At 47.3% G+C, this 24,476-nt stretch overlaps 1 protein-coding gene across 2 annotated transcripts; it reads left to right on the plus strand.

Annotated features, from left to right (window-relative positions):
- Window positions 1-82: 82 nt before the first annotated feature.
- On the plus strand, window positions 83-15,398 carry SNX33 (sorting nexin 33). Of its 2 annotated transcripts, XM_015820759.1 has the most exons (3): window positions 83-1,255; window positions 1,478-1,520; window positions 14,723-15,398. In XM_015820759.1, the coding sequence occupies exons 1-3, from the start codon at window positions 83-85 to the stop codon at window positions 14,974-14,976; spliced, it is 1,470 nt and encodes a 489-aa protein (XP_015676245.1). In that variant the 3' UTR covers window positions 14,977-15,398. The 2 variants fall into 2 exon arrangements, with proteins under 2 accessions (XP_015676245.1, XP_015676244.1); XM_015820758.1 differs by having other exon boundaries at window positions 83-1,520.
- Window positions 15,399-24,476: the final 9,078 nt, after the last annotated feature.

A 24,476-nucleotide genomic window follows, 5' to 3' on the forward strand; every position in this document is an offset into this window, starting at 1 on the left:
AAAAAGCCCCCTTTTCAACAGCACCCACGGGAGGGGGGAAGGGATTGGTGGCCGAGACCCGGCCGCCTCACCGGACACCCCCATGGCAGTCCAAGCGCGAGCACTTTACGATTTCCAGAGTGAGAACAAGGAAGAAATCAGCATCCGTGAGAATGAAGAATTGGTGCTCTTCAACGAGAAATCCCTGGATGGCTGGCTGCAAGGCACCAACTCCCGAGGAGAGACAGGCCTCTTTCCCGCCTCTTACGTGGAGATTCTTCGCTCCAGGTCCTCCTCAACTTACACCAACTGTTCCAACAGCCCCACCGGGTCTCCTGGAAATGGGTCCTCTTTCTACGTCCCCCCGTCTGCCCCCGGCATCTCCCACCAGGGCAGCTTTGAAGATGATGAGGACGACTGGGACGATTGGGACGATGATGGCACGGTGGTGGAGGAACCCCGGAGCGGGGCAGGGACCAACGGGCACCCCTCGCCAAGCCTCTCCTGCCCCAGGCCCTACGCTCACCCCAACAACGTCGGCAGCCGTGCCAAGCCATCCTTGGAGAGGCAGGACAGCATTGGCTCTTCCAAGAGAGGAAGCGTGGTGAGTCGGAACCTCAACCGTTTCTCCAGCTTTGTCCGGTCTGGAGTGGAGGCCTTCATTTTGGGAGATGTCCCCATGATGGGCAAGATCTCAGAGGCCTACTACATCGACATGGGCTCCAAAGGTCCTCAGTGGAGGTCCAGCCCACACCCTTTCCTCTGCTCCGTGGAAGAGCCCACCAAACAGACCAAGTTCAAAGGCATCAAGAGCTACATCTCCTACCGCTTGACGCCCAGCAACGGCAATTCGCCGGTTTACCGGCGCTACAAACACTTCGACTGGCTGTACAATCGCCTCTTGCACAAGTTCACCATCATCTCGGTGCCCCATCTGCCGGAGAAGCAAGCCACGGGGCGCTTCGGGGAGGACTTCATCGAGAAGCGCAAACGCAGGCTGATCTTGTGGATGGACCACATGACCAGCCACCCGGCGCTTTCCCAATACGAGGGCTTCCAACACTTCCTCACCTGTGGGGACAACAAGCAGTGGAAGATGGGGAAGCGTCGGGCGGAGAAGGATGAGATGGTGGGGGCTAGTTTCCTCCTGACCCTCCAGATCCCAACCGAGCACCAAGACCTGCAGGATGTGGAGGACCGAGTGGACATCTTCAAAGCCTTCAACAAGAAGATGGACGACAGCGTCCTGCAGTTGACCAGCGTGGCTTCTGAGCTGGCCAGGAAGCACGTTGGGGGCTTCCGTAAAGAGTTCCAAAAACTGGGCAATGCTTTCCAAGCCATCAGCCAAGCCTTCCAGATGGACCCACCTTACAGTTATGATGCCCTCAACAATGCCATCTCCCACACGGGCAAGACCTACGAGATGGTGGGGGAGATGTTTGCCGAGCAACCCAAGAACGACCTGTTCCTCATGTTGGATTCCCTCTCCTTGTATCAGGGACTCCTCTCCAACTTCCCAGATATCATTCATCTTCAGAAAGGTAGGTCCTCTACTTTGGCCCCGAAGGACCGAGATAACAAGGCAGCAGAACCTGTCTTGCGTGGGCCGCCTCTGGGGAGTTGCGGGGAGGGGGGGGAAGAGAGGTTGGACGGCTTCTTTCCTGGTTTGAAGACAGGCTGGAGCCACGATTGTCTGCTCACCTTGCAGCCTCATAGCCTTTCATCCTGTGAGGCTTTCCAAAAGGCCAGAGCTAAGGTTTCGGCCCCAGGAGAAGGCAAGGAGCAAAGTGGCTGCAATTTGCAGCGGGCGGAGAGCCTGCCTTTTGCAATTGCAACTGCACAGTGCTCAGGACTAGGACAGCAGCCCCTGGGGAATTCTGGGAGTTGAAGTCAGAATAACAGAGTTGGAAGAGGCCTTGGAGGTCTTCTAGTCCAACCCCCTGCTCAAGAAGGAGATTCTACATTATTTCAGACAAGTGGTTGTCTCTTCATGGAAACCTCCCGTGATGGAGAAAGAATAAGGGAGGGAGGAAGATAGAATAGCAGAATAACAAAATAACAGAGTTGGAAGGGACCTTGGAGGTCATCTCGTCCAACCCCCTGCTCAGGCAGGAAACCCTATACCAGTGGTTCTCAACCTTTTTAATGCCGCGACCCCAACCGGTTGTAAGTCGAGGACTAAACCGGTCGTAAGTCAAGGACTACCCAACCGGTCATAAGTCGAGGACTTTCCCTGCCCGGGAGCGCCGCACATGTGTGGTTCTGCCCCCTGCGCTGGCCGAGGTGTAGCTGGCAAGCGGCAGAGGCGGAGCAGGCCGACCACCAGCTGGCCCAGCCCAAGGGAGGTAAGGCACCCGCCGGAAAAGGGGAAAAAATGGCGGACAAAAAAATGGCAGACAGCCTTGCTTGGCGACCCCCGTGAAATGGTCGATCGACCCCAAATGGGGTCCCGACCCACAGGTTGAGAACCACTGCCCTATACCATTTCAGACAATGGCTGTCCAGTCTCTTCTTAAAAACTTCCAGCGTTGGAGCATTCACTGCTTCTGGAGGCGGGTTGTTCCACTGGTTAATTGTTCTCACTGTCAGGAAGTTTCTCCTTAGTTCTAGGTTGCTTCTCTCCTTGGTTAGTTTCCATCCGTTGCTTCTTGTCCTGCCTTCAGGCGCTTTGGAGACAGTCCACACACCTGAACGCAGCCCAAGGTTGAGAAACACAGGCAGAGACACGCTGGACGAAGAGTTTAAATATATAGGTAATCCTCAATTTGCAATCATTCATTTAGTGACCGTTCAAAGTTACAACAGCACTGGAAAAAAAGGGACTCACAACCGGTTCTCACACTTAACGATCGTCACAGTGTTCCCACGGTCACGCACTGTGATTCACTGCAGTGATTCACTTAACAACTCTGCCAAAAAAAAAAAGTGTGTAAAATCCGGCACAACTTATTTAACAACCATTTTATTCTGGTCCCAATTATGATCACAAGCCGAGGAATACTTGTAATGTATTTTGGAGATCTTGAGGTTCAAGAAGTCTGGGAATTAATCGAAACATGAAACTCAGGAGCTATGTGAATTATTCGCCTTGATTTATTTTGCTTGACCCAGTCCTCTTTGCCCCCACTGATCTATTCCCCAATAAATTTAGTAGTCTGCTGAGTTTATAGGGATAATTTTGCAGTGCCCGCATGGATTGTTCACCAGAGACTATGAAAATATCAAGGCAAAATGTATGCGGGACTTTTGATTTAGGAAGATGGTGGTTTACAGCGTCCAGAGGGTCAACAATGATCTGAAACATTTATTTTTCTTAACACAACTCCCTCCCCACAAATAAACTCAGCGACTGCTGGGTTTATCTAATTCCTGGTTTAGTGGGAGGCCAACTTCCTCAATCCAGCAACGATTAAGAAAAGAGCAGACGGAGATAAGGCGGCCTGTTTACACAGCCAGGACTAGACCAGGGGTCCCCAACCCCTGATCTATGGACCGGTACCGGGCTGCAGCATGCCAGCAACTGGGCCACACAAACAAGCAAAGCCCCATCCATGGGATGCAGGCAGCACACAAAACCACACACTCTCCAGTTCACGGAAAAACCTTTCTTCATGGAACCGGTCCCTGGTAGCCAAAAGATCGGGGACCTCTGGACTAGACGATTTAAAGAATTCCACCATTAAAACATCTCTAGGAAACAAATGCTGGCTTTTTCTGGTTAGAGAAGGAGGGATTGCCCAAGCAGGAAAAGGAGAGACTGATTTGCAAACCAGGATCACACCACTTCCCTGCATACCTCCCAGGTGTGCTCCACCTGTTTCCCTTTTAACTGTTAAGAGGAAGTGGGCCTCCTGCAAAGGTAAACCGATCCGGGTAAAACAGGAGAGAGGACGTGGAGGGGGGGGGGCTCTGAAGGATGCGATGGCATGCAGCCATCTTGTCTTTGAATAATTGGTGGCATCGTTAGTCTTGCCTCACCTGCCAGGTTTGCAGGCATTCCAAGGGCTGAGACGGCAATTGGTGTGTTTGTGCGTCTGCGTGTGAGGAAGAGAAGCGATTGGGTCCCACAGGAGGAGGAGCAGCGGAAAGAGATCGCAGGTGTTCAGGAAGCTGCTACGGTGGAAGACGAGTAGGGACACGAGTAGGGACGCGTAGGGGCAAGCAGCGAGCAGCTGAATAGGAGGAGAGAGGAGGAGAGGCAGCCCTCGACTTCAGCACCACAGCTGAGATCAGAATTTATTTTGCTAAGCAAAGCAGTTGATATGCGAATCACGCTTGACTTTTACGATCTGTTTTGCCACGGTTGTTAACTGAATCACTTCAGTTGTTATGTGAGTCACATGGCTGTTAAGCGAATCTAGTATCCCCCATTCACTTTGCTTGTTGGAAGCTGCTGGGAAGTCACAAATAGTGATTACATGAAGATAGATAGCTGGAGAGATTAGACAGACAGACAGATATAGANAGATAGATAGATAGATAGATAGATAGATAGATAGATAGATAGATAGATAGATAGATAGATAGACAGACAGACAGACAGACAGACAGACAGACAGTTGGAGAGATGGATGGATGGAGGTAGGTAGATAGAGATAGAGAGATATTAGATAGAGATATAGATTTTGTGTGTGTGTGTATATATATATATGTGTGTGTGTACACACACACACACACACACACACACATTTGGAGCTCCCTGCAGAGAGCGCACAAGAAGAGCTGAGCGGCCCCAGTCACCCCTGAGCCCTCCCCACAGGGATATCCACACTGACAGGGGTGTGTTTGTGTGTGTGACTTTTTTAAGCCCACTCCCACAGGAGGGCAGTGCCCCAGGCCCACCAGCCTGAAGGCCAGGAGGAGCTTCAGGGTGGCGATGCAGAAGCAGCTGGCATGTCCTCTTTTGGAGAAAAAAAAAGATTTTTGAGGGCGGGCACCTGCGTGGATGGGTTTCAAGGTTAGCACCCTCCATGGACGTTTAGCAGATTGAAAGCCTCCTGGGCAGGAAGTGGGAGAGCAGGATGAACCGGCTGAAGGCAAACACTGACTTTAGCCGGAGGTGAGAGGAACAAGCTTCCGAGATTAAGCTGTCTCTAAAGATAGAGCCGTGCTCTTAATATATCTTGGAACCAGCTAGGAGAACTCTGATCGGCTTTGTTTGGGTGACTTCAGGGATGTCCCCCTTCTTAAGTTCGCACTTGGACCCTGGAGGGAAGCGGCAGGACGATACCTTGGCTGGAAAAACCTTGCAGGTTGCAGGGATGAAGTGAATTCCTTTCCAGTGGAAAAATCCTGGATCGTTGGAGAGCCACAGTGAGCAATCCTTGCCAGACTTTTACAAATGGTTTTCTCCAGGATAAAGAAGGGCTTGGAACAGCCCTTCAAGGAATGTACACATCGGCACCTGCTCGGGAGTATTCTGAATAATTGGCCAATTGTGGATTGAGGAGAGGATCTTTGCACATGCTAAAACAGGCCTTTGCAAGCAGACCGTGCTATATAATCAGAATTGCAGTCCTCGGTTTAGTGACTGAAGTTACAGCGGCCCGGGAAAAAAATGACTTACGACCGGTCCTCGCATTTATGACTGTTGCAGCATCCCTGTGGCCACATCAAAATGGCCACCAGCAGGTGTTTACGACGGTTGCAGCATCTCTAAGTCAGGTGATCGCCATTTCCCTGCCGACTTCTGATGAGCAAAGTCAATGGGAGAGGCCGATTCACTTAATGACCGCATGATTCACTTAATGACTGCGGCGATTTGCTTAACAACCATGATTAAAAAGTCATAAAATTGAGTGTGGCTCCCTGCCTGGCTTAGTAGTGGAAATTCTGATCCCGATTGTGCTTATAAGTCGAGGACTCCTTGTCTGGGAGACCAGCGTTGTTCAACCTTGGCAACTTGTTCAACCTTGGCAACTCCCAGAATTCCCCAGCCAGCATGTCCCCCTGCTTAGGACGTCCCTTAAATAGGATTCCATTAAATAGAGGTTTCAATAGCTGTGTATTGATAACCCAGGTTGTACGAGAAGCAAGATCTGTAATCTTCTCCCCATCCCAGCCTAATATCTCTTCAGGACTTCTCCGGAGTAAAAAAAAGGTGTTGGAAGACTTTTTATCCCCTCCCCTTTGCATAGGACTGTGATAAACCTGAATTATATTTCCATTCCATTATATAGTCCAACGATAGAAGTAATTCAGTTTGGCTTCCGTATCTAGGCGTCCGTCCTAGTTATGCAGATCAGTGTGTAATACAGTTGGAAATGCCTCTCCCATTTTTCAACAAGGTGCAAAACAACTCACTTCCTCTCCTCTTGTACTCATTAGAAACTTGGGAGTTGGTTTGGGATTTATACAATTTACCACTTCCACTGAGGCCAAAATTTCTGTGGCTAAGTGAGACAGATGTTAAGTGAACGTTGTCCCATTTTACAACCTTCCCTGCAGCAATTGCTAAGCGAATTACTGCAGATGTGCAGTTCAGAACACGGTTGTTAAATGAATCTGGCTTTCCCCATTGACGTGGCTGGTTAGAAGGTCACAAAAGGGGGTCCTGTGACCCCAGCAAATCGCAATTGTCATAAATGTGAGTCAGTTGCCAAGCGTCTGAATTTTGATCACGTGATCCTGGAGATGCTGCAACGGTCGTTAAGGGTGAAAAACAGCTCTAAGTCACTTTATTTCAGTTCCATTGTAACTCTGGTCGCTAAACAAAACTGTTGTAAGTTGAGGACTTACCTGTAGCTTTGTAGATCAGGCCCCAGTTTTTTGCAATACGCATCCCTGGGTGCATCGTTGAAGTCGGAAGGCAGCCATCAACCCGTACCTTTAGCCATGTGGCCAAGGGAAGCTCACACAGCCAGGTGTAATATTTAAAAGGCTGCCCAGTTCAAAACACACAAAGGGCCACTGAGCAGAATTGCAGGCTTTTCTGTGCCAGGGCCCACAAGTGTCTTATCTCACTGGCTCAAGTCCCGGACATCAGCAGAAAACTAAGATGAACAAAGGCGCCCTTCATATGTACCGTCCACGTCACAATTCTTTAACAGCATCCACACATCACTGATGCTGCAGTCTTTTATGGCTGCGTTCTGCTAGAGGTGTGTGGGGTGTGGACTTCAACTCCCAGAATTCCTTAGCCGGCATGAATGAATTTTTTGCTCCCAATTGTGGTCGTACAGACTGGCTCAAAAACAGCAACTGTGAGAGGGACCTTGGAGTCCTAGTGGACGATCACTTGACTATGAGCCAGCAGTGTGCAGCAGCAGCCAAAAAAGCCGATACAATCCTGGGTTGTATAAACAGAGGCATAGAATCAAGATCACGTGAAGTATTAGTACCGCTTTATAAAACCCTAGTGAGGCCACACCTGGAATACCGCAGCCAGTTTTGGTCACCATATCACAAAAAAGATGTTGAGAGTTTGGAAAAAATTCAGAGAAGAGCAACTAAGATGATCAGGGCACTGGAGAAAAAAACATATGAAGAACGGCTGTGGGACTTGGGTCTGGCTAGTCTAAAGAAAAGAAGAAATAGGGGAGACATGATAGCAGTTTTCCAGTGTTTGAGGAGCTGCCACCAAGAAGAGGGAGTGAAGCTATTCTCCAAAGCACCTGAAGGCAGGACAAGAAACAATGGTTGGAAACTGATCAAAGAGAGAAGCAACCTGGAATTAAGGAGAAACTTCCAGACAGTGAGGACAATTAAACAGTGGAACAACCTGCCTCCATAAATTATGGGTGCTCCATCCCTGGAGGTTTTTAAGAAGAGGCTAGACAGTCACTTGTCTGAGATGGTATAGGTTCTCCTGCTTGAGCAGGGGGTTGGACTAGAAGACCTCCAAGGTCCCTTCCAGCTCTATTCTATTCTTCTACTGGCCTTTGGTGGTGGTGCATTGTGCAAATTTCTGAAGCAAAGGTGCCAGTTCAGTTTCAGCCTGAAATCTCTCAAGACTGAATGAAGGAGGTTAGAAGAGATTTCATGTAGTCCTCGACTTAACAGCCACAATTGAACCCACATTTCCGTGGCTAAGCATAACACTTTTTAAGCAAGTTTTGCCCCATGTGAGGACCTTTCTTGCCACAGTTGTGGGGTGAATCACTGTGGTTGTGAAGTTAGGAATACGGTCGTTAAGTGAAACTGGCTTCCACATTGACTTTTTTGGCAAAAGGTCGCAGAAGGGGATCACTTGATCTCGGGACCCTGGAACCGTCATAAATGTGTCAGTTGCCAAGTGTCCAAATTTTGAACACATACATGACCTCGGGTCATAAGTGTGAAAAACGGTCATAAGTCTCTTTTTTTAGTACCGTTGTAACTTCAAACAGTCACTCAACAATGTTGTAAGACTAGGACTATCTATATTTTAATGCCACGTGCAAGGGGGGGGGGGAAACCCAGAAAAATTATTGTACGTGTAGCAAATGCCCCTTGAGACTTTAATCTTATGAACAACATCAGAATTATTTGAAATTTGGACAGGTGTGAGAGAATCTGCTAACTGTCTCTTCGGCAACACGTTCCACAAGGGGATCTGGGGACAAGGTTGTTTGGCTGGCATGGTTTATCTCCCTGGTGATTCACACACAATGCCACAGCCACACCTGTCGATTCAAGGTGAGGTTGGCCCTGTCTAATGTGTTCCTTTCTCCAAAAAGTCTGATTCATTGGGGAGGGCAAATGTTTGCAAGCCCCGAGGCGGCCAGCTCCACGTTGTTTCTGTGTAAAAGGGGAGGTAGCAACGAAGGTGCCGTTGTCTAACTCCTGAATTGTGAGAACGTCAGCAAGACGAGGACTGCAGATCAGGAGAAGCCACCGTTGAGAGACCCAACTGTGGTTGGCTATGTCACCCAAGATGTAGCAGGCATGTTCTACAGGACACCATGGATGGGTTCACCCAGGGACTAAAAATGGCAAACTAGGGTTGACTGACCACAGATGGTCGGCTTTTATGGAAAATAAGACAATCATGGTTATCCCAAAGTCCAACTGGACTTTCTTGGGTTTTTTTCCTCCTTGAAAATGTTTTGCTTCTGATCCAAGAAGCTTCTTCGGTTCTCAGAAATCTGTTGGATGAGTAGCAAAATGTTTTCAAGGGGAAAAAAACCCAAGAAAGTCCAGTTGCCTTTTGGAAAAGCACCTTTGGGACAACTGTGACCTGGATGATGGAGAATCTCTTTAGACAATCATGATTGCATTGTAGGCAGAGATGGAGAAATGGGGGAACAGGACAACTTGCCCGCCTCCCCAAATTCCTCGGCATGATAGAATAAAAGTAGGTGGACGATGGTGGTGGTGNAGAGAGAGAGAGAGAGAGAGAGAGAGAGAGAGAGAGGGATATGGATAGATAGTTGGATATATGGATAGATAGATAGATAGATAGACAGACAGACAGACAGACAGACAGACAGACAGACAGTTGGAGAGATGGATGGATGGAGGTAGGTAGATAGAGATAGAGAGATATTAGATAGAGATATAGATTTTGTGTGTGTGTGTGTATATGTGTGTGTGTGTGTGTGTGTGTGTGTGTGTGTGTGTACACACACACACACACACACACATTTGGAGCTCCCTGCAGAGAGCGCACAAGAAGAGCTGAGCGGCCCCAGACACCCCTGAGCCCTCCCCACAGGGATATCCGCACTGACAGGGGTGTGTTTGTGTGTGTGACTTTTTTAAGCCCACTCCCACAGGAGGGCAGTGCCCCAGGCCCACCAGCCTGAAGGCCAGGAGGAGCTTCAGGGTGGCGATGCAGAAGCAGCTGGCATGTCCTCTTTTGGAGAAAAAAAAAGATTTTTGAGGGCGGGCACCTGCGTGGATGGGTTTCAAGGTTAGCACCCTCCATGGACGTTTAGCAGATTGAAAGCCTCCTGGGCAGGAAGTGGGAGAGCAGGATGAACCGGCTGAAGGCCAACACTGACTTTAGCCGGAGGTTAGAGGAACAAGCTTCCGAGATTAAGCTGTCTCTAAAGATAGAGCCGTGCTCTTAATATATCTTGGAACCAGCTAGGAGAACTCTGATCGGCTTTGTTTGGGTGACTTCAGGGATGTCCCCCTTCTTAAGTTCGCACTTGGACCCTGGAGGGAAGCGGCAGGACGATACCTTGGCTGGAAAAACCTTGCAGGTTGCAGGGATGAAGTGAATTCCTTTCCAGTGGAAAAATCCTGGATCGTTGGAGAGCCACAGTGAGCAATCCTTGCCAGACTTTTACAAATGGTTTTCTCCAGGATAAAGAAGGGCTTGGAGCAGCCCTTCAAGGAATGTACACATTGGCACCTGCTCGGGAGTATTCTGAATAATTGGCCAATTGTGGATTGAGGAGAGGATCTTTGCACATGCTAAAACAGGCCTTTGCAAGCAGACCGTGCTATATAATCAGAATTGCAGTCCTCGGTTTAGTGACTGAAGTTACAGCGGCCCGGGAAAAAAATGACTTACGACCGGTCCTCGCATTTATGACTGTTGCAGCATCCCTGTGGCCACATCAGAATGGCCACCAGCAGGTGTTTACGACGGTTGCAGCATCTCTAAGTCAGGTGATCGCCATTTCCCTGCGGACTTCTGATGAGCAAAGTCAATGGGAGAGGCCGATTCACTTAATGACCGCATGATTCACTTAATGACTGCGGCGATTTGCTTAACAACCATGATTAAAAAGTCATAAAATCGAGTGCGGCTCCCTGCCTGGCTTAGCGGTGGAAATTCTGATCCCGATTGTGCTTATAAGTCGAGGACTCCTTGTCTGGGAGACCAGCGTTGTTCAACCTTGGCAACTTGAAAAACTCGGTGGACTTCAATTCCCAGAATTCCCCAGCCAGCATGTCCCCCTGCTTAGGACGTCCCTTAAATAGGATTCCATTAAATAGAGGTTTCAATATCTGTGTATTGATAACCCAGGTTGTACGAGAAGCAAGATCTGTAATCTTCTCCCCATCCCAGCCTAATCTCTTCAGGACTTCTCCGGAGTAAAAAAAAAAAAGGTGTTGGAAGACTTTTTATCCCCTCCCCTTTGCATAGGACTGTGATAAACCTGAATTATATTTCCATTCCATTATATAGTCCAACGATAGAAGTAGTTCAGTTTGGCTTCCGTATCTAGGCGTCCGTCCTAGTTATGCAGATCAGTGTGTAATACAGTTGGAAATGCCTCTCCCATTTTTCAACAAGGTGCAAAACAACTCACTTCCTCTCCTCTTGTACTCATTAGAAACTTGGGGGTTGGTTTGGGATTTACAGTATACAACTTACCACCTCCACTGAGGCCAAAATTTCTGTGGCTAAGTGAGACAGATGTTAAGTGAACGTCGTCCCATTTTACAACCTTCCCTGCAGCAATTGCTAAGCGAATCACTGCAGATGTGCAGTTCAGAACACGGTTGTTAAGTGAATCTGGCTTTCCCCATTGACGTGGCTGGTTAGAAGGTCACAAAAGGGGGTCCTGTGGCCCCAGCAAATCGCAATTGTCATAAATGTGAGTCAGTTGCCAAGCGTCTGAATTTTGATCACGTGATCCTGGAGATGCTGCAACGGTCGTTAAGGGTGAAAAACGGCCTTAAGTCACTTTATTTCAGTTCCATTGTAACTTTGGTCACTAAACAAAACTGTTGTAAGTTGAGGACTTACCTGTAGCTTTGTAGATCAGGCCCCAGTTTTTTGCAATACGCATCCCTGGGTGCATCGTTGAAGTCGGAAGGCAGCCATCAACCCGTACCTTTAGCCATGTGGCCAAGGGAAGCTCACACAGCCAGGTGTAATATTTAAAAGGCTGCCCAGTTCAAAACACACAAAGGGCCACTGAGCAGAATTGCAGGCTTTTCTGTGCCAGGGCCCACAAGTGTCTTATCTCACTGGCTCAAGTCCCGGACATCAGCAGAAAACTAAGATGAACAAAGGCACCATTCATGTGTACCGTCCACATCACAATTCCTTAACAGCATCCACACATCACTGATGCTGCAGTCTTTTATGGCTGCGTTCTGCTAGAGGTGTGTGGGGTGTGGACTTCAACTCCCAGAATTCCTTAGCCGGCATGAATGAATTTTTTGCTCCCAATTGTGGTCGTACAGACTGGCTCATAAACAGTGACTGTGAGAGGGACCTTGGCGTCCTAGTGGACGATCACTTGACTATGAGCCAGCAGTGTGCAGCAGCAGCATCCAACAAAGCCGATACAATCCTGGGTTGTATAAACAGAGGCATAGAATCAAGATCACGTGAAGCATTAGTACCGCTTTATAAAACCCTAGTGAGGCCACACCTGGAATACCGCAGCCAGTTTTGGTCACCATATCACAAAAAAGATGTTGAGAGTTTGGAAAAAATTCAGAGAAGAGCAACTAAGATGATCAGGGCACTGGAGAAAAAAACATATGAAGAACAGCTGTGGGACTTGGGTCTGGCTAGTCTAAAGAAAAGAAGAAATAGGGGAGACATGATAGCAGTTTTCCAGTGTTTGAGGAGCTGCCACCAAGAAGAGGGAGTGAAGCTATTCTCCAAAGCACCTGAAGGCAGGACAAGAAACAATGGTTGGAAACTGATCAAAGAGAGAAGCAACCTGGAATTAAGGAGAAACTTCCAGACAGTGAGGACAATTAAACAGTGGAACAACCTGCCTCCATAAATCGTGGGTGCTCCATCCCTGGAGGTTTTTAAGAAGAGGCTAGACAATCACTTGTCTGAGATGGTATAGGTTCTCCTGCTTGAGCAGGGGGTTGGACTAGAAGACCTCCAAGGTCCCTTCCAGCTCTATTCTATTCTTCTACCGACCTTTGGTGGTGGTGCATTGTGCAAATTTCTGAAGCAAAGATGCCAGTTCAGTTTCAGCCTGAAATCTCTCAAGACTGAATGAAGGAGGTTAGAAGAGATTTCAGGTAATCCTCGACTTAACGGCCACAATTGAACCCACATTTCCGTGGCTAAGCGAAACACTTGTTAAGCAAGTTTTGCCCCATGTGAGGACCTTTCTTGCCACAGTTGTGGGGTGAATCGCTGTGGTTGTGAAGTTAGGAATACGGTCATTAAGTGAAACTGGCTTCCACATTGACTTTTTTGGCAAAAGGTCGCAGAAGGGGATCACTTGATCTCGGGACCCTGGAACCGTCATAAAGGTGTCAGTTGCCAAGTGTCCAAATTTTGAACACATACATGACCTCGGGTCATAAGTGTGAAAAATGGTCATAAGTCTCTTTTTTTAGTACCATTGTAACTTCAAACAGTCACTCAACAATGTTGTAAGACTAGGACTATCTATATTTTAATGCCACGTGCAAGGGGGGGGAACCCAGAAAAATTATTGTACGTGTAGCAAATGCCCCCTGAGACTTAAACCTTATGAACAACATCAGAATTATTTGAAATTTGGACAGGTGTGAGAGAATCTGCTAACTGTCTCTTCGGCAACATGTTCCACAAGGGGATCTGGGGACAAGGTTGTTTGGCTGGCATGGTTTATCTCCCTGGTGATTCACACACAATGCCACAGCCACACCTGTCGATTCAAGGTGAGGTTGGCTCTGTCTAATGTGTTCCTTTCTCCAAAAAGTCTGATTCATTGGGGAGGGCAAATGTTTGCAGGCCCTGAGGCGGCCAGCTCCACATTGTTTCTGTGCAAAAGGGGAGGTAGCAACGAAGGTGCCGTTGTCTAACTCCTGAATTGTGAGAACGTCAGCAAGACGAGGACTGCAGATCAGGAGAAGCCACCGTTGAGACCCAACTGTGGTTGGCTATGTCACCCAAGATGTAGCAGGCATGTTCTACAGGACACCATGGATGGGTTCACCCAGGGACTCAAATGGCAAACTAGGGTTGACTGACCACAGATGGTCGGCTTTTATGGAAAATAAGACAATCATGGTTATCCCAAAGTCCAACTGGACTTTCTTGGGTTTTTTTCCTCCTTGAAAATGTTTTGCTTCTGATCCAAGAAGCTTCTTCGGTTCTCAGAAATCTGTTGGATGAGTAGCAAAATGTTTTCAAGGGAAAAAAAACCCAAGAAAGTCCAGTTGCCTTTTGGAAAAGCACCTTTGGGACAACTGTGACCTGGATGATGGAGAATCTCTTTAGACAATCATGATTGCATTGTAGGCAGAGATGGAGAAATGGGGGAACAGGACAACTTGCCCGCCTCCCCAAATTCCTCGGCATGATAGAATAAAAGTAGGTGGACGATGGTGGTGGTGATGATGATGAATTATAAACAGATACTCTTCCAGCTCCTGAATAAAACTCTTCTCCAGAGACCACATATAAGACGTTTCATAACACATTTTCCATCAAGCAAATTTGTGAGTTGCAACTCATTTCATCACCAACAACTCACTCCAGGCCTCTGAAGTAAGCTCAGGAAATCCAAAGCCTTTGAATCAAATAGACAACTCAGAATAGGTGCTACTGGACCTCTCTTGATCTGTTGGCCATCATAGACTTTCCTGATGTTAGAACAATCAACCAGTGGGACAACTTGCCTCCAGAAGTTGTGGCTGCTCCATCACTGGAGGTTTTTAAGAGGAGTTTGGACTATTATTAGTCTGAAATGGTATAGGGTCTCCTGTGTGTGCAGGGGATTGGACTAGAAGACCTCTAAGGTCCTTCCCAATTCTGTTATCCTGTTATTCTGACTAACACGGTTCTCTTCATTCTTGAATATTCTTTTCTCTCGCTTACCCAGTTCAGTGTTGGTCAGCTTGATCTCCAGAAGGCTTAATAACCTTGGTGAGCTGTCCTTTTGCTTCCCTCCCACAGGTGCGTTTGCCAAAGTGAAGGAGAGCCAACGGATGAGCGACGAAGGGAAAATGGACCAGGAGGAGGCAGACGGGATCCGGAAGCGTTGCCGAGTGGTTGGCTTTGCCCTCCAGGCGGAGATGAATTACTTCCATGAGAGACGCATCTTGGACTTCAAGAAAATGATGCAGTCCTACATCAGGGAGCAGATTGTCTTCTACCAGAGAGTCAGCCAGAAGCTGGAAGAGACCCTGAGGAGATATGACAATCTCTAGGAAGCCTGCCAGATGTCGGAGCTCACGATGGTCCTCAACGCTACTGTGCCCCCAGCTGGGATGAGCAGCAGCGACCGTGTTTTCTTCTCTGCCTCTGGAAGAGGGAGGTCTTCTCCTCCTGGTGGATCATGGGAGGTTCTCCCAGTTGACTTGTGCTCTCCATCATCTTCATGATGCTGAACTTAGAGCATTGAGAGGGAAGCTTGTAGCCCTGTCCTGACCAAAGCTTGGGATGAATGCTTCCAGCCCATCCCGATCAAATTGCAAGGACCCAGGCAAGTAATTGTTGCACAAAAGACATTTTGACGAGTGGAATTCTTTTCCTCAAGAAAAGTCTAGCTTCTGGCTCTCCTAGCCTTGTTGTTTACAGAGGAAGTAAAAGAATTTGCTTTCCAAAGGAAATGTAGCTTTCGCTCCAGCCAGCATCCTTTTTTTCTCTCTCAGGCTTGACTTTCTGGAAAAAAAAATACTCTTATTTATCCAGATACTTTCCAACACCAGCCCTTCCTTTTCCCCCTCCAGAAAAGGAACAGAATCAGGTTGAACCCAGTCAAGGGTTGCTGTTTTTTTCCCCTGTAGCTACAATGATTGTGCAAAGCAAGAGAACAGAAAGCAAAAACTGAGGTGAAGTGGAAGGAATGAATAGGTTGGTACACCAAAAATGATTCTTTTCAGGAAGTCGCACAAACAACACAAATCTCACTTCTGAGGTCTATTACAGGTAGTCCTCGGCTTACGACCACAATGGAGCCCAGAAATTCCGTTGCTGAGCGAGACAGTTGTTAAAGTGAGTTTTTCTCCTCATGTGACGATCTTTCTGGCCACAGTTGTTGAATTATTTAGTCACACGGTCGTTAAGTGGATCTGGCTTCCCCCATTGATTTTGCCTGTCAGAAGGTTGCAAAAGGGGATGATCACGTGATCCCCGGGACACGGCGACCGTCAACCGTCATAAATGTGGGTCAGTTGCGAAGCGTCCGAATTTTGATCCCATCACCTGGGACACTGCAACTGTCACATATACACGCCGGTTGCCAAGCGTCAGAATTTTGATCACGTGACCAGAAGGATGCTGCAAACGGTCAAAAGTGTGAGAAACGGTCCTCCGTGACTTTTTTCAGTGTCCTTGTAACTCCGAACGGTCACTTAACAAACCGTTATAAGTTGAGGACTGCTTGCATATAGACATACAGGTAACAGGCAGGCATTTTTACAGCCACTCACTTCTGCACTACACCCGCCTAAATCCAGAGTTCCTTTTTTTTTTCCTCTTTGAAATCAAAGCAGTCCATGAAAACTGCAGTTGCGCATTTTGATCTGTTCCTGCAAGACGGATGTTCAGATGTCCAAGCTGGTCGATGCCTGTTTTTATTTTTATTTTAAAAAAAGGTTTTTGTGGAGGGCAAAGGGGACTCGGACGGGGATGTCTTACGTGGCCTTAATCCAGAAATGGTTGTTTTTGGCTCCGTGTTGTTTCCCCTCTGACCTGCTATCTTCTTTCCTTCTCTTCGTCTCCAAAGAATTGGGGGGGTGTTGAAATGTTTGTCGAATAAAATCTGGGGGTCTGCGAGATAAAGAGAGCTTTGTCTTCATTGCCTCTGAGGGACTCCCGGCAGTCCTCAGGGACCACAAGGGAGCCCAGAATTTATGTGGCTAAGGGAGGCCTTTGTTAAGTGAGCTACGACTTCCCTTGCCACATGTTTTTAAGTGAATCGCTGCGGTTGTTTAAGTTGGTAACCCGGTTGTTAAGTGAATCCCGCTTCCCCCCTTGACTTGAAGGTTGCAAATGGGGATCACGTGACCCCCCTTCCAGGACACTGCGACTTTCATACAATACGAGTCAGCTGCCAAGTGTCTGAATGCAAATCCCGTGAGCACGGGGAAGCTGCGATGCTCGTAAGTGTGAAAAACGGTCCTCGGTCACTGTTTTCAGTGCTGTCGTAACTCCGAGCGGTCACTAAGTGAACTGTTGTAAGTTGAGGATCGCTTTTACCTGTGTTCCTTGCAGTGGCAGAGAATTCTAGGGAAGGAACTGGAGACCTACCGCTCTGGAGGGCGCTTCCTTCCCGGGCGTGGAGGTCGGGGGGGGGCAGGAGAACCCGCAGACGTCCCTGGGCGATCAATTGGTGGATGCGCCAGGCTTTGTTTCCAGGGGGGAAATGCCGCAGATAAATCAAAGTGCGGGAAGGAAGCCGGCCAACCCAAATGTCACCCAGAGCAAGAAGGAAATAATTAGTCTTGTCGGGAAGCACACAAAACACACCGTGACCCCAGGACGAGCAGCAGATCTGCTGATTGTTTTGTCAGCAGCCTGTTTTGTAAACTGGCACCTCCGTGACAGACGGAGGCCGTAACCTGGCTTCCCTGGAAAACAGGAGGAGCCCCAAACAAGCAAGGGAGCCATTGAACTCCCTGCCCGGGTTGTGTTTTTTTTTAAAATTTTTTTTTATTTTGCATTGAATCCTTGGATTTGTGCAAATTGAGAGACAGCCTGTGGTGGCTTTGGGAATCTGGTTTCAACTGTTGCATGAAGAGGGTCTCTGAATTGTGCCATCCCATCCCTGGTACTTTGTGGGACTAACTTTCAGGCTGTCACAATCTTGTTTCAAGTGAGCAACAAGTCTAAAATCAGATTCCTTTCCCCTTCCCCTTCCTCTTCCCTTCCTCCCCTCCCTCCCTCTTTCTTTTCTTTTCTTTTCTTTTCTTTCTTTCTTTCTTTCTTTCTTTCTTTCTTTCTTTCTTTCTTTCTTTCTTTCTTTCTTTCTTTCTTTTTTCTCTCTCTCTCTCTCTCTCTCTCTCTCTCTCTCTCTCTCTCTCTCTCTCTCTCTCTCTCTCTCTCTCTCTCTCTCTCCTGCTTTCCCTTCCTTCTTCCCTTCCTATAATATTTTAATTAAAACTTTTAAACAAGAAGATTAAAAGCGAGCCCAAACTAAGACAATGTAAGGAATACACACACACACACACACACACACACACACTATATATATATATCACATATATATGTGTGTGTGTGTGTGTGAAAAGGAAGGTAAAGAAGCAAAAGGAAGAAGGAAAAGTTGACAAAAACTGAAAAAAAAGGATGCCAAGGAGAAGACATGCTTTGTTCTGGTGACGTTCCCTGCAGCCACCAGCACAGCTGTGAGTCCAGAGCCACTTTTGGAAAAGCCACACAGGAGAAGAACTTGCAGGAGGATCCACACAATTAACAGCTGTGCAATGTTGTTCACTCCCCTTCAGTTTAAAAATAGGATGTCCCAGACCCCGATCTTGAAAAAGTGTTACTCATCATTAACCTCATTATTCTCCTCCTTTTTCTCCTTCTCTTTTTATTTATGATATTTCTCTAAAGTGGGTGGAAAGCAGCTTTGGAAAAAAGGTTGAAAACTTCTTTGCCCATTGCTTGGACTCAAGGCTGTTGTCTGCCTGCCTGTATCCGCTCTTCCCTCTTCCTATGGTTTTTGCAGACTTTTTAAAGAGCCAGGATCCACCTACCTCAAGTTTCTTGAAGTCAGTAGAAGTTTTTTTGGCTCTCCTATCTGAGCTTCCAAACTCACACCTGTGCTTTGGGGAGTGGGTGGCAAAGAGAGGGGGGGGGAGAGAGGGAAAGAGGGAGTGGGAAAAAGAGAGAGATAGAGAGAGAGGGAAAGAGGGAAAGATAGATAAATAGACAGACAGAGGGGGGAAAGAGAAGGAAAGACAGAAAGAAAAGACAGTGAGAGAGAGAGAGAGAATCTCCCCCCATCTCCAAATCTCAAATATTTTCTCCTGTCTGCTCTAGTAAGCCCAAATCCAGTGCTGTGGCAGCATTCACCTTCGCTGGCCACATCCTAGTGATTTTGTCGGTCTCCTTTTCCAAGCAGCATTTGCAAAATTAGCTTGTGGAAAACCACAGTGAAAAGTTGCATTCCGCTCTTTTTCGGTGGTTTTGCAAAATGATGACCGGATTTTGTCTGTTTTTTATTTATTATTATTAAAGCTATTTTTCTACTGAAGGGTATTAGACAGCTGGTAGAGAGGACATCTGTATTCACGTGACAGGCAAGACAAAAACGATGCAACTAAAAAACTCTATTGGCTTGGTACATGTTCTCTCTCTCTCTCTCTCTCTCTCTGTCTCTCTCTCTGTCTCTCTCTCTGTCTCTCTCTCTCCCTCTCTCTCCCTCCCTCTCTCTCTCTCTCTCCCTCCCTCCCTCCCTCTCTCTCTCTCTCTCTCTCTCTCTCTCTCCAGAAGGAAAAGTTGCAGGATTTTTTTTTTTAAAGTGCTTTGTATACAAGGGGAAAAGGAGGATCCCTGCTGAAAAAGGCAAAAAATGAAGGAATCCAGAAGTCGAGGTGTGGAGATTCCAGGCAGCTGGATTAGATTCTCCTGAGGCTCAAGGGAAGAAGAAGAAATGGATGGATGGATGAATGTGCCAAACCTGCGTTGATGAGGAATCCTTGACAGTCCAATACCTGGGACTGCTTGGTGGTCCTTGGTGCTCTGTGAGCTTGGTGGTTGTAGACGTTTCATGACCCAACTAGGTAACCTCATCAGTGCTAGAAGAGAGTGGAGTTTGCAGAGGGGAGGAGGAGGAGGAGGAGGAGAGGAGGAGGAGAAGAATAAGTAGGGAAAGAGGAGGAGGAGGAGGAGGAGGAGGACTAAAGTCCTTGGAACTCTCTGAGCTTGGTTGTTTCCTTGCAGACCTTTCATTACCCAACTAGGTAACATCACCAGGGCTACACGTAGCTGCTTTTCTGCTATCTGTATTTGAGAAGCTCCCAGTGACTCTGTGCAAAGATCACAGCAAAAGCTTCAGTGAACCGGGGAATTTTGCCCCAATCTGAGACGAGTTGAAGAAAGGTTGTCATCACTCATCAGAGGCCCTTGTTTCTTGTCAACCCACAACCCCCCTTCAATTCCAACCCCCCCCCCCAAGAGTCTCCTTGCTCAGGATTTTAAATCGTGTTGTTCTGCCTAAGAATTCCTTGGCAAGCACTTTTGCAGAAGTTCAGTGAACTTTGGACCGGAAGAAGCAAGATTCCTGGCTCTGCTTATCGAAAACATGTCACTTGTACCCTCTCAAGAACACTCTGTAAGTCCGGCGGGGCTTCAGGACAGGACTTTGGCTCCACACACCGAAAAGGAAGTAACAACAATTCAGACTCTGAGATCTAACTCTACATTATCACTAGGGCTTCATGCAGGATTCCTCGGTCTTGACACCTTGAAGCTGGGTGGATTTCTGCTCCCAGAATTCTCCAGCCAGCAGTTCCCTGAATTGGAAGTCCATCCATCTTCCGAGTTGCAGGTTCAATCACAGTCGTAATTGAAGGACTAGGCTCTGAGTCAACGTTCCTCAACTTTGGCAGCATGAAGATAGGAGGACTTCAACTCCCAGAGTTCTCCAGCCAGCAATTCTAGGAATTGGAAGTCCACCCAGCTTCAGTCTTGTCAGTTTTGAGAAACATGGCTTAGTGTGTTCTGCCCAGTCAATCCCTGCTTTGCTGAGCCCATGGCTCCAAGTTGGAAACTTGGGAAATGGGTTGAGCCGGTTGTGTAAACTTTAACGAGAGGTGAGTAGGCCAAGGGCGACACCGCAGGGCTTTCCTGAGGAGCAAAAACCCAGGCTGCAGAAGTTTGCACCAGCCTGGGCACCGTTTGTTGTGCGATTAGCAGGGCAACAAAAGAATCTGCACCCTGCGTGCCACAAAGAGGGTGAGCTCAGAGGCAAGGTATGCGGGCCAGCGGGAAGCCGGCCACAGGCCAGGACATGCGTCCTCGTGGGCTTTGCCTCTGACAAAGACGTTCTCTGCAGAAACCTCAAACAAACAGCGTCTTTCTTTGCAGGCGGCTGGAGGCTGCCGAGGGAGGCCGGTCAGCACGTCCCCTGAGTTTTAAGAGGCAGCTGTCAAACGGGGGTGAGGGTTCAATCTTCAGAGGAGGAGGAGAAGAACGGTCTGGGGCAAGCAGGGCTGCGGGCTCCAGGCACTCAGCCAGAATTTGGCCTTTGATTGACAGAATGTGGGCAGCAGTAGAATGATAGCCGGCTGGAGATATGAAAAATAGATGGTTATTGGATATACTGCGATGGTCTAAAACTGTGTTTCTCAACCTTGACCATTTTAAGGCATGTGGACTTCAACTCCCAGAATTCCACAGCCAGCATTGCTGGCTGTGGAATTCTGGGAGTTGAAGTCCACATGCCTTAAAATAGTCAAGGTTGAGAAACACTGGTCTAAAATATACAGGTAGCCCTTGACTTACAACAATTCGCTTAGTGGCTGTTTGAAGGCACAACGGCACTGAAAAAGGGACTTGTGACCAGTGGTGGGATTCAAATAGGTGAACCACCGGTTCTCTGTGTTGGATGCCGCTTCCGGAAATCCATTCTGGGCCTGGGCAACAAAAAATTAGCTACCAGTTCTGCCGAAGTGGTGCGAAGTGGCTGAATCCCACCACTGCTTATGACCATTTTTCACACTTAACGACCATTGCAGCATCCCCCACAGTCATGTGATTTCCATTCGGATGCTTGGCAGCTGACTCACATTTATGACAATTGCAATGCCCCAGGGTCATGTGATCTGTTTTTGCAACTTTCTGACAAGCAAAGGCAAAGGGGAGATCAGATTCATTTAACCATCCTATTACCAGTTTAACAGCTGCAGTGATTCACTTAAATGCGACAAGAAAGGTCATAAAAATGGGACAAAACTCACTTAACAACTGTCTGGCTTAGCAACATAAATTCTGAGCTCAGTTGTGGTTGTTAGTTGAGGACTACCTGTATCAACGTGGATCAATAACTTTGGGTTCTCCTACATCAGTCTTTCAAGGAAATGTTTCACCGTTCCTTGCCAGGTGAGCTGAGAGTCACAGGAGCTGAAATCCCAAAAAACTACAACAACGTTTCTCAAACTTGACAACTTGCAGATTTGCCCAGAATCCCCCAGCCAGCTTGCTTTAAGATTGGTGGATTTCAACTCCCAACATGCTGGCTGGGGAATTCTGGGAGTTGAATTCCACCCATCTTAAAGTTGGCCAGATTGTTTGGTTGGTCAGCTCCAATTGCTATTAACCAAGTTGTAGTTTGACGGTGTGGCTTTCATTTTCTAAATTTGGGCCGCTGCCCAGCTGCCAAGAGAGCCTGCCACGAACCAGATGATGTGCAGTGAGATGGTCTATACTTGGGAAAAGCCCATCTACCCAAGTAGGGTCAACAAATGAGTAGCAAAATGAAACAAAGCTAACTAGCTAAATAAATGTTGACCTTTGAGGCAGAGCACCAAAGACGAGATGTGGCACCAAATGAACTCTGACCTCCAACAGGGCTGGATGATGCAGTAGGAAGCTTAGGAAACAGAGGCCGGAGTCTTCTTCCAACATTTTTGCTGTTCATCGCATCTCTATAGCAACCAACTGTGTCATAAGAACTCAATGTGGTTTATCAAAAGAAAAATCTCCCAATTTTGTCATGCTTTGGGATAAACAGGGCAGGATGCTCTGCAGGTACTCTAGTTCACCTCTAGGTTTTGGTCTCCTGCTGACACACCAGTGTAGGTAGCTTCACCACAGCTTCCCTTACTATTCTTTGTCTGCATCCATGTTTCTCAACCTTGGCAACCTTGAGCTAAGTGGAGGTCAACCATATGGACCTCAACTAGTAGTCCATCCAGCTTAAAGCTGCTAAGATTGAGAAACCCTGGTCTACATGAAGAGAGTCCAAACTTTGAGGCACCTCAAGCTACAAGACCTTGGATTTCAAGGACAACAATGAAAAAAGGCTCTGCCAAGCCCAAGAAAGGCAAAGGAAATTCAAGCATGCAGATTCTCTTCAATGTCTCTATATCAACTGACACCATACCCATAAGGTATTTACTGTGTGTGTGAGAGAGAGAGAATGAGAGAGAGAGAGATTCATGTTGAGTTTATTAATTATTCTCTCAGCGGTTGTCTCCGGCAAGATGTCTGGAGGGGAAGTTGAAGCCAAGAGGAAATTCCCCAAGGAGAACAGAAGTGGGCCTGCACTATCAGGCAGATGGTCAGGCTGCAGGTCTGGTTCTCCAAATGGGATCCATGCCGGAAACCATCAACAGGAGTTGCAGCTGGTGTTTAAGATGCCCCCGAGGGACTTTAATGGATACCAGGTGTGAGGAGCATTTTAGCTTAACTGCCACAGGAGATGATGGTTTCTTTCAACCCTCTGATGTTTTCTGAAGCGAGACCCTTGAAGAGAAGAGAAATGATCTCGAGATGGGGCCGTTTCCAGGATTTCAAAGAAGAGAAGACGCCAACGGATTATTTCGTTTATTATTGTGTTGCGTTTTTCATGTTGATGATGAAATCCTGAAGATTTTTAGACAGGTTCCACTTGCATCGTTCTCTCAGGTAGCCACAGATCTTGAGAGTAAATGGAACGAGGAGTGTTCAACGCCGTCTACAGCAGCCGGTGGCCAACTTCACAAGAGGCCCTCTAGTGTAAAAATGGTCTTAAGTTCCTAACATCCACTGTCTGCCTTTCTTCTGAATCATATCTAGCTGCTCTTCACCAGAAACGGTTTTCTTCTCCTTCCATTCTTCTAACGTCCACGTTGTCATGCCAGGCTGTAACGGAAAAACATTGAGCTAATTAAATGCAGGAAGGCCATTTTTAAAAGAAACACTTTAGTGGTTTCCAATGCTATTTTCAATCCAGCCTCTTTTTTTTCTTTCGCCTGTGGTTTGGTAAAAGCAAAATAACACTGGGAGCCACAGAATGGTCCAGTGTGTTTCTGGTTTTCCTTGAATCAAGGCAGACGAGTCTCCGCTCTCTTTTTTAGGCTTGTGGGCTAAAACTGCAGATGAGTTCCCCATGTGTTTTGAAGTCCTCTCGTGTCTCTGAATGGACCCTTCCTTGTTCAAATACCTCATTAATGGGGATGAATCAATGTCTTCTGGCTTGCAAAATTCAGAACCTGAACATTTTGTGGTGCTCTCTGTTTTTGGAAAAATAGAAAACCACCCTGTTTTCCCTAATGGGCTTTGCTCCTGATAAATCATCCTCCCTTTGTTTACCTTTAAGAGGACTGGTGAATATTGAGACAGCAATTAGACTGGGGTTATTACGAGCCTTACCCAATAAGTGCTTGTATAAATTAGCCAATACATGCAATTTTAAACTAAAATAACAGAAGGGGAGGGGGGGAACTAATCGAAAAAGTCCAGATAATATCCATTTACTCAATATGGGATTAAATCCATCCTTAAAGTTGTCAGTAAATCTAGAAACCCAGTCTTCTTGTTTTTAAAAGACAATGTCTTCTCCAAACCTAGTAACAGATCCCTATCTTCATCAGTTCCTTAATACCAAAAAATAAAATTAAAATTCTTTTTGCAATTTGTGTCAGAAATCGTGGGCACTCCATCACTGGAGGTTTTTAAGAAGAGACTGGACAGTCGCTTGTCTGAGACGGTATAGGTTCTCCTGCTTGAGCTGGGGGCTGGACTAGAAGACCTCCAAGGTCCCTTCCAGCTCTGTTCT

The sequence above is a fragment of the Protobothrops mucrosquamatus genome, unplaced genomic scaffold (genome assembly GCF_001527695.2).
Source record: "Protobothrops mucrosquamatus isolate PMUCROS unplaced genomic scaffold, P.Mucros_1.0 scaffold1178, whole genome shotgun sequence".
NCBI classification, from domain to species: Eukaryota; Metazoa; Chordata; class Lepidosauria; order Squamata; family Viperidae; genus Protobothrops; species Protobothrops mucrosquamatus.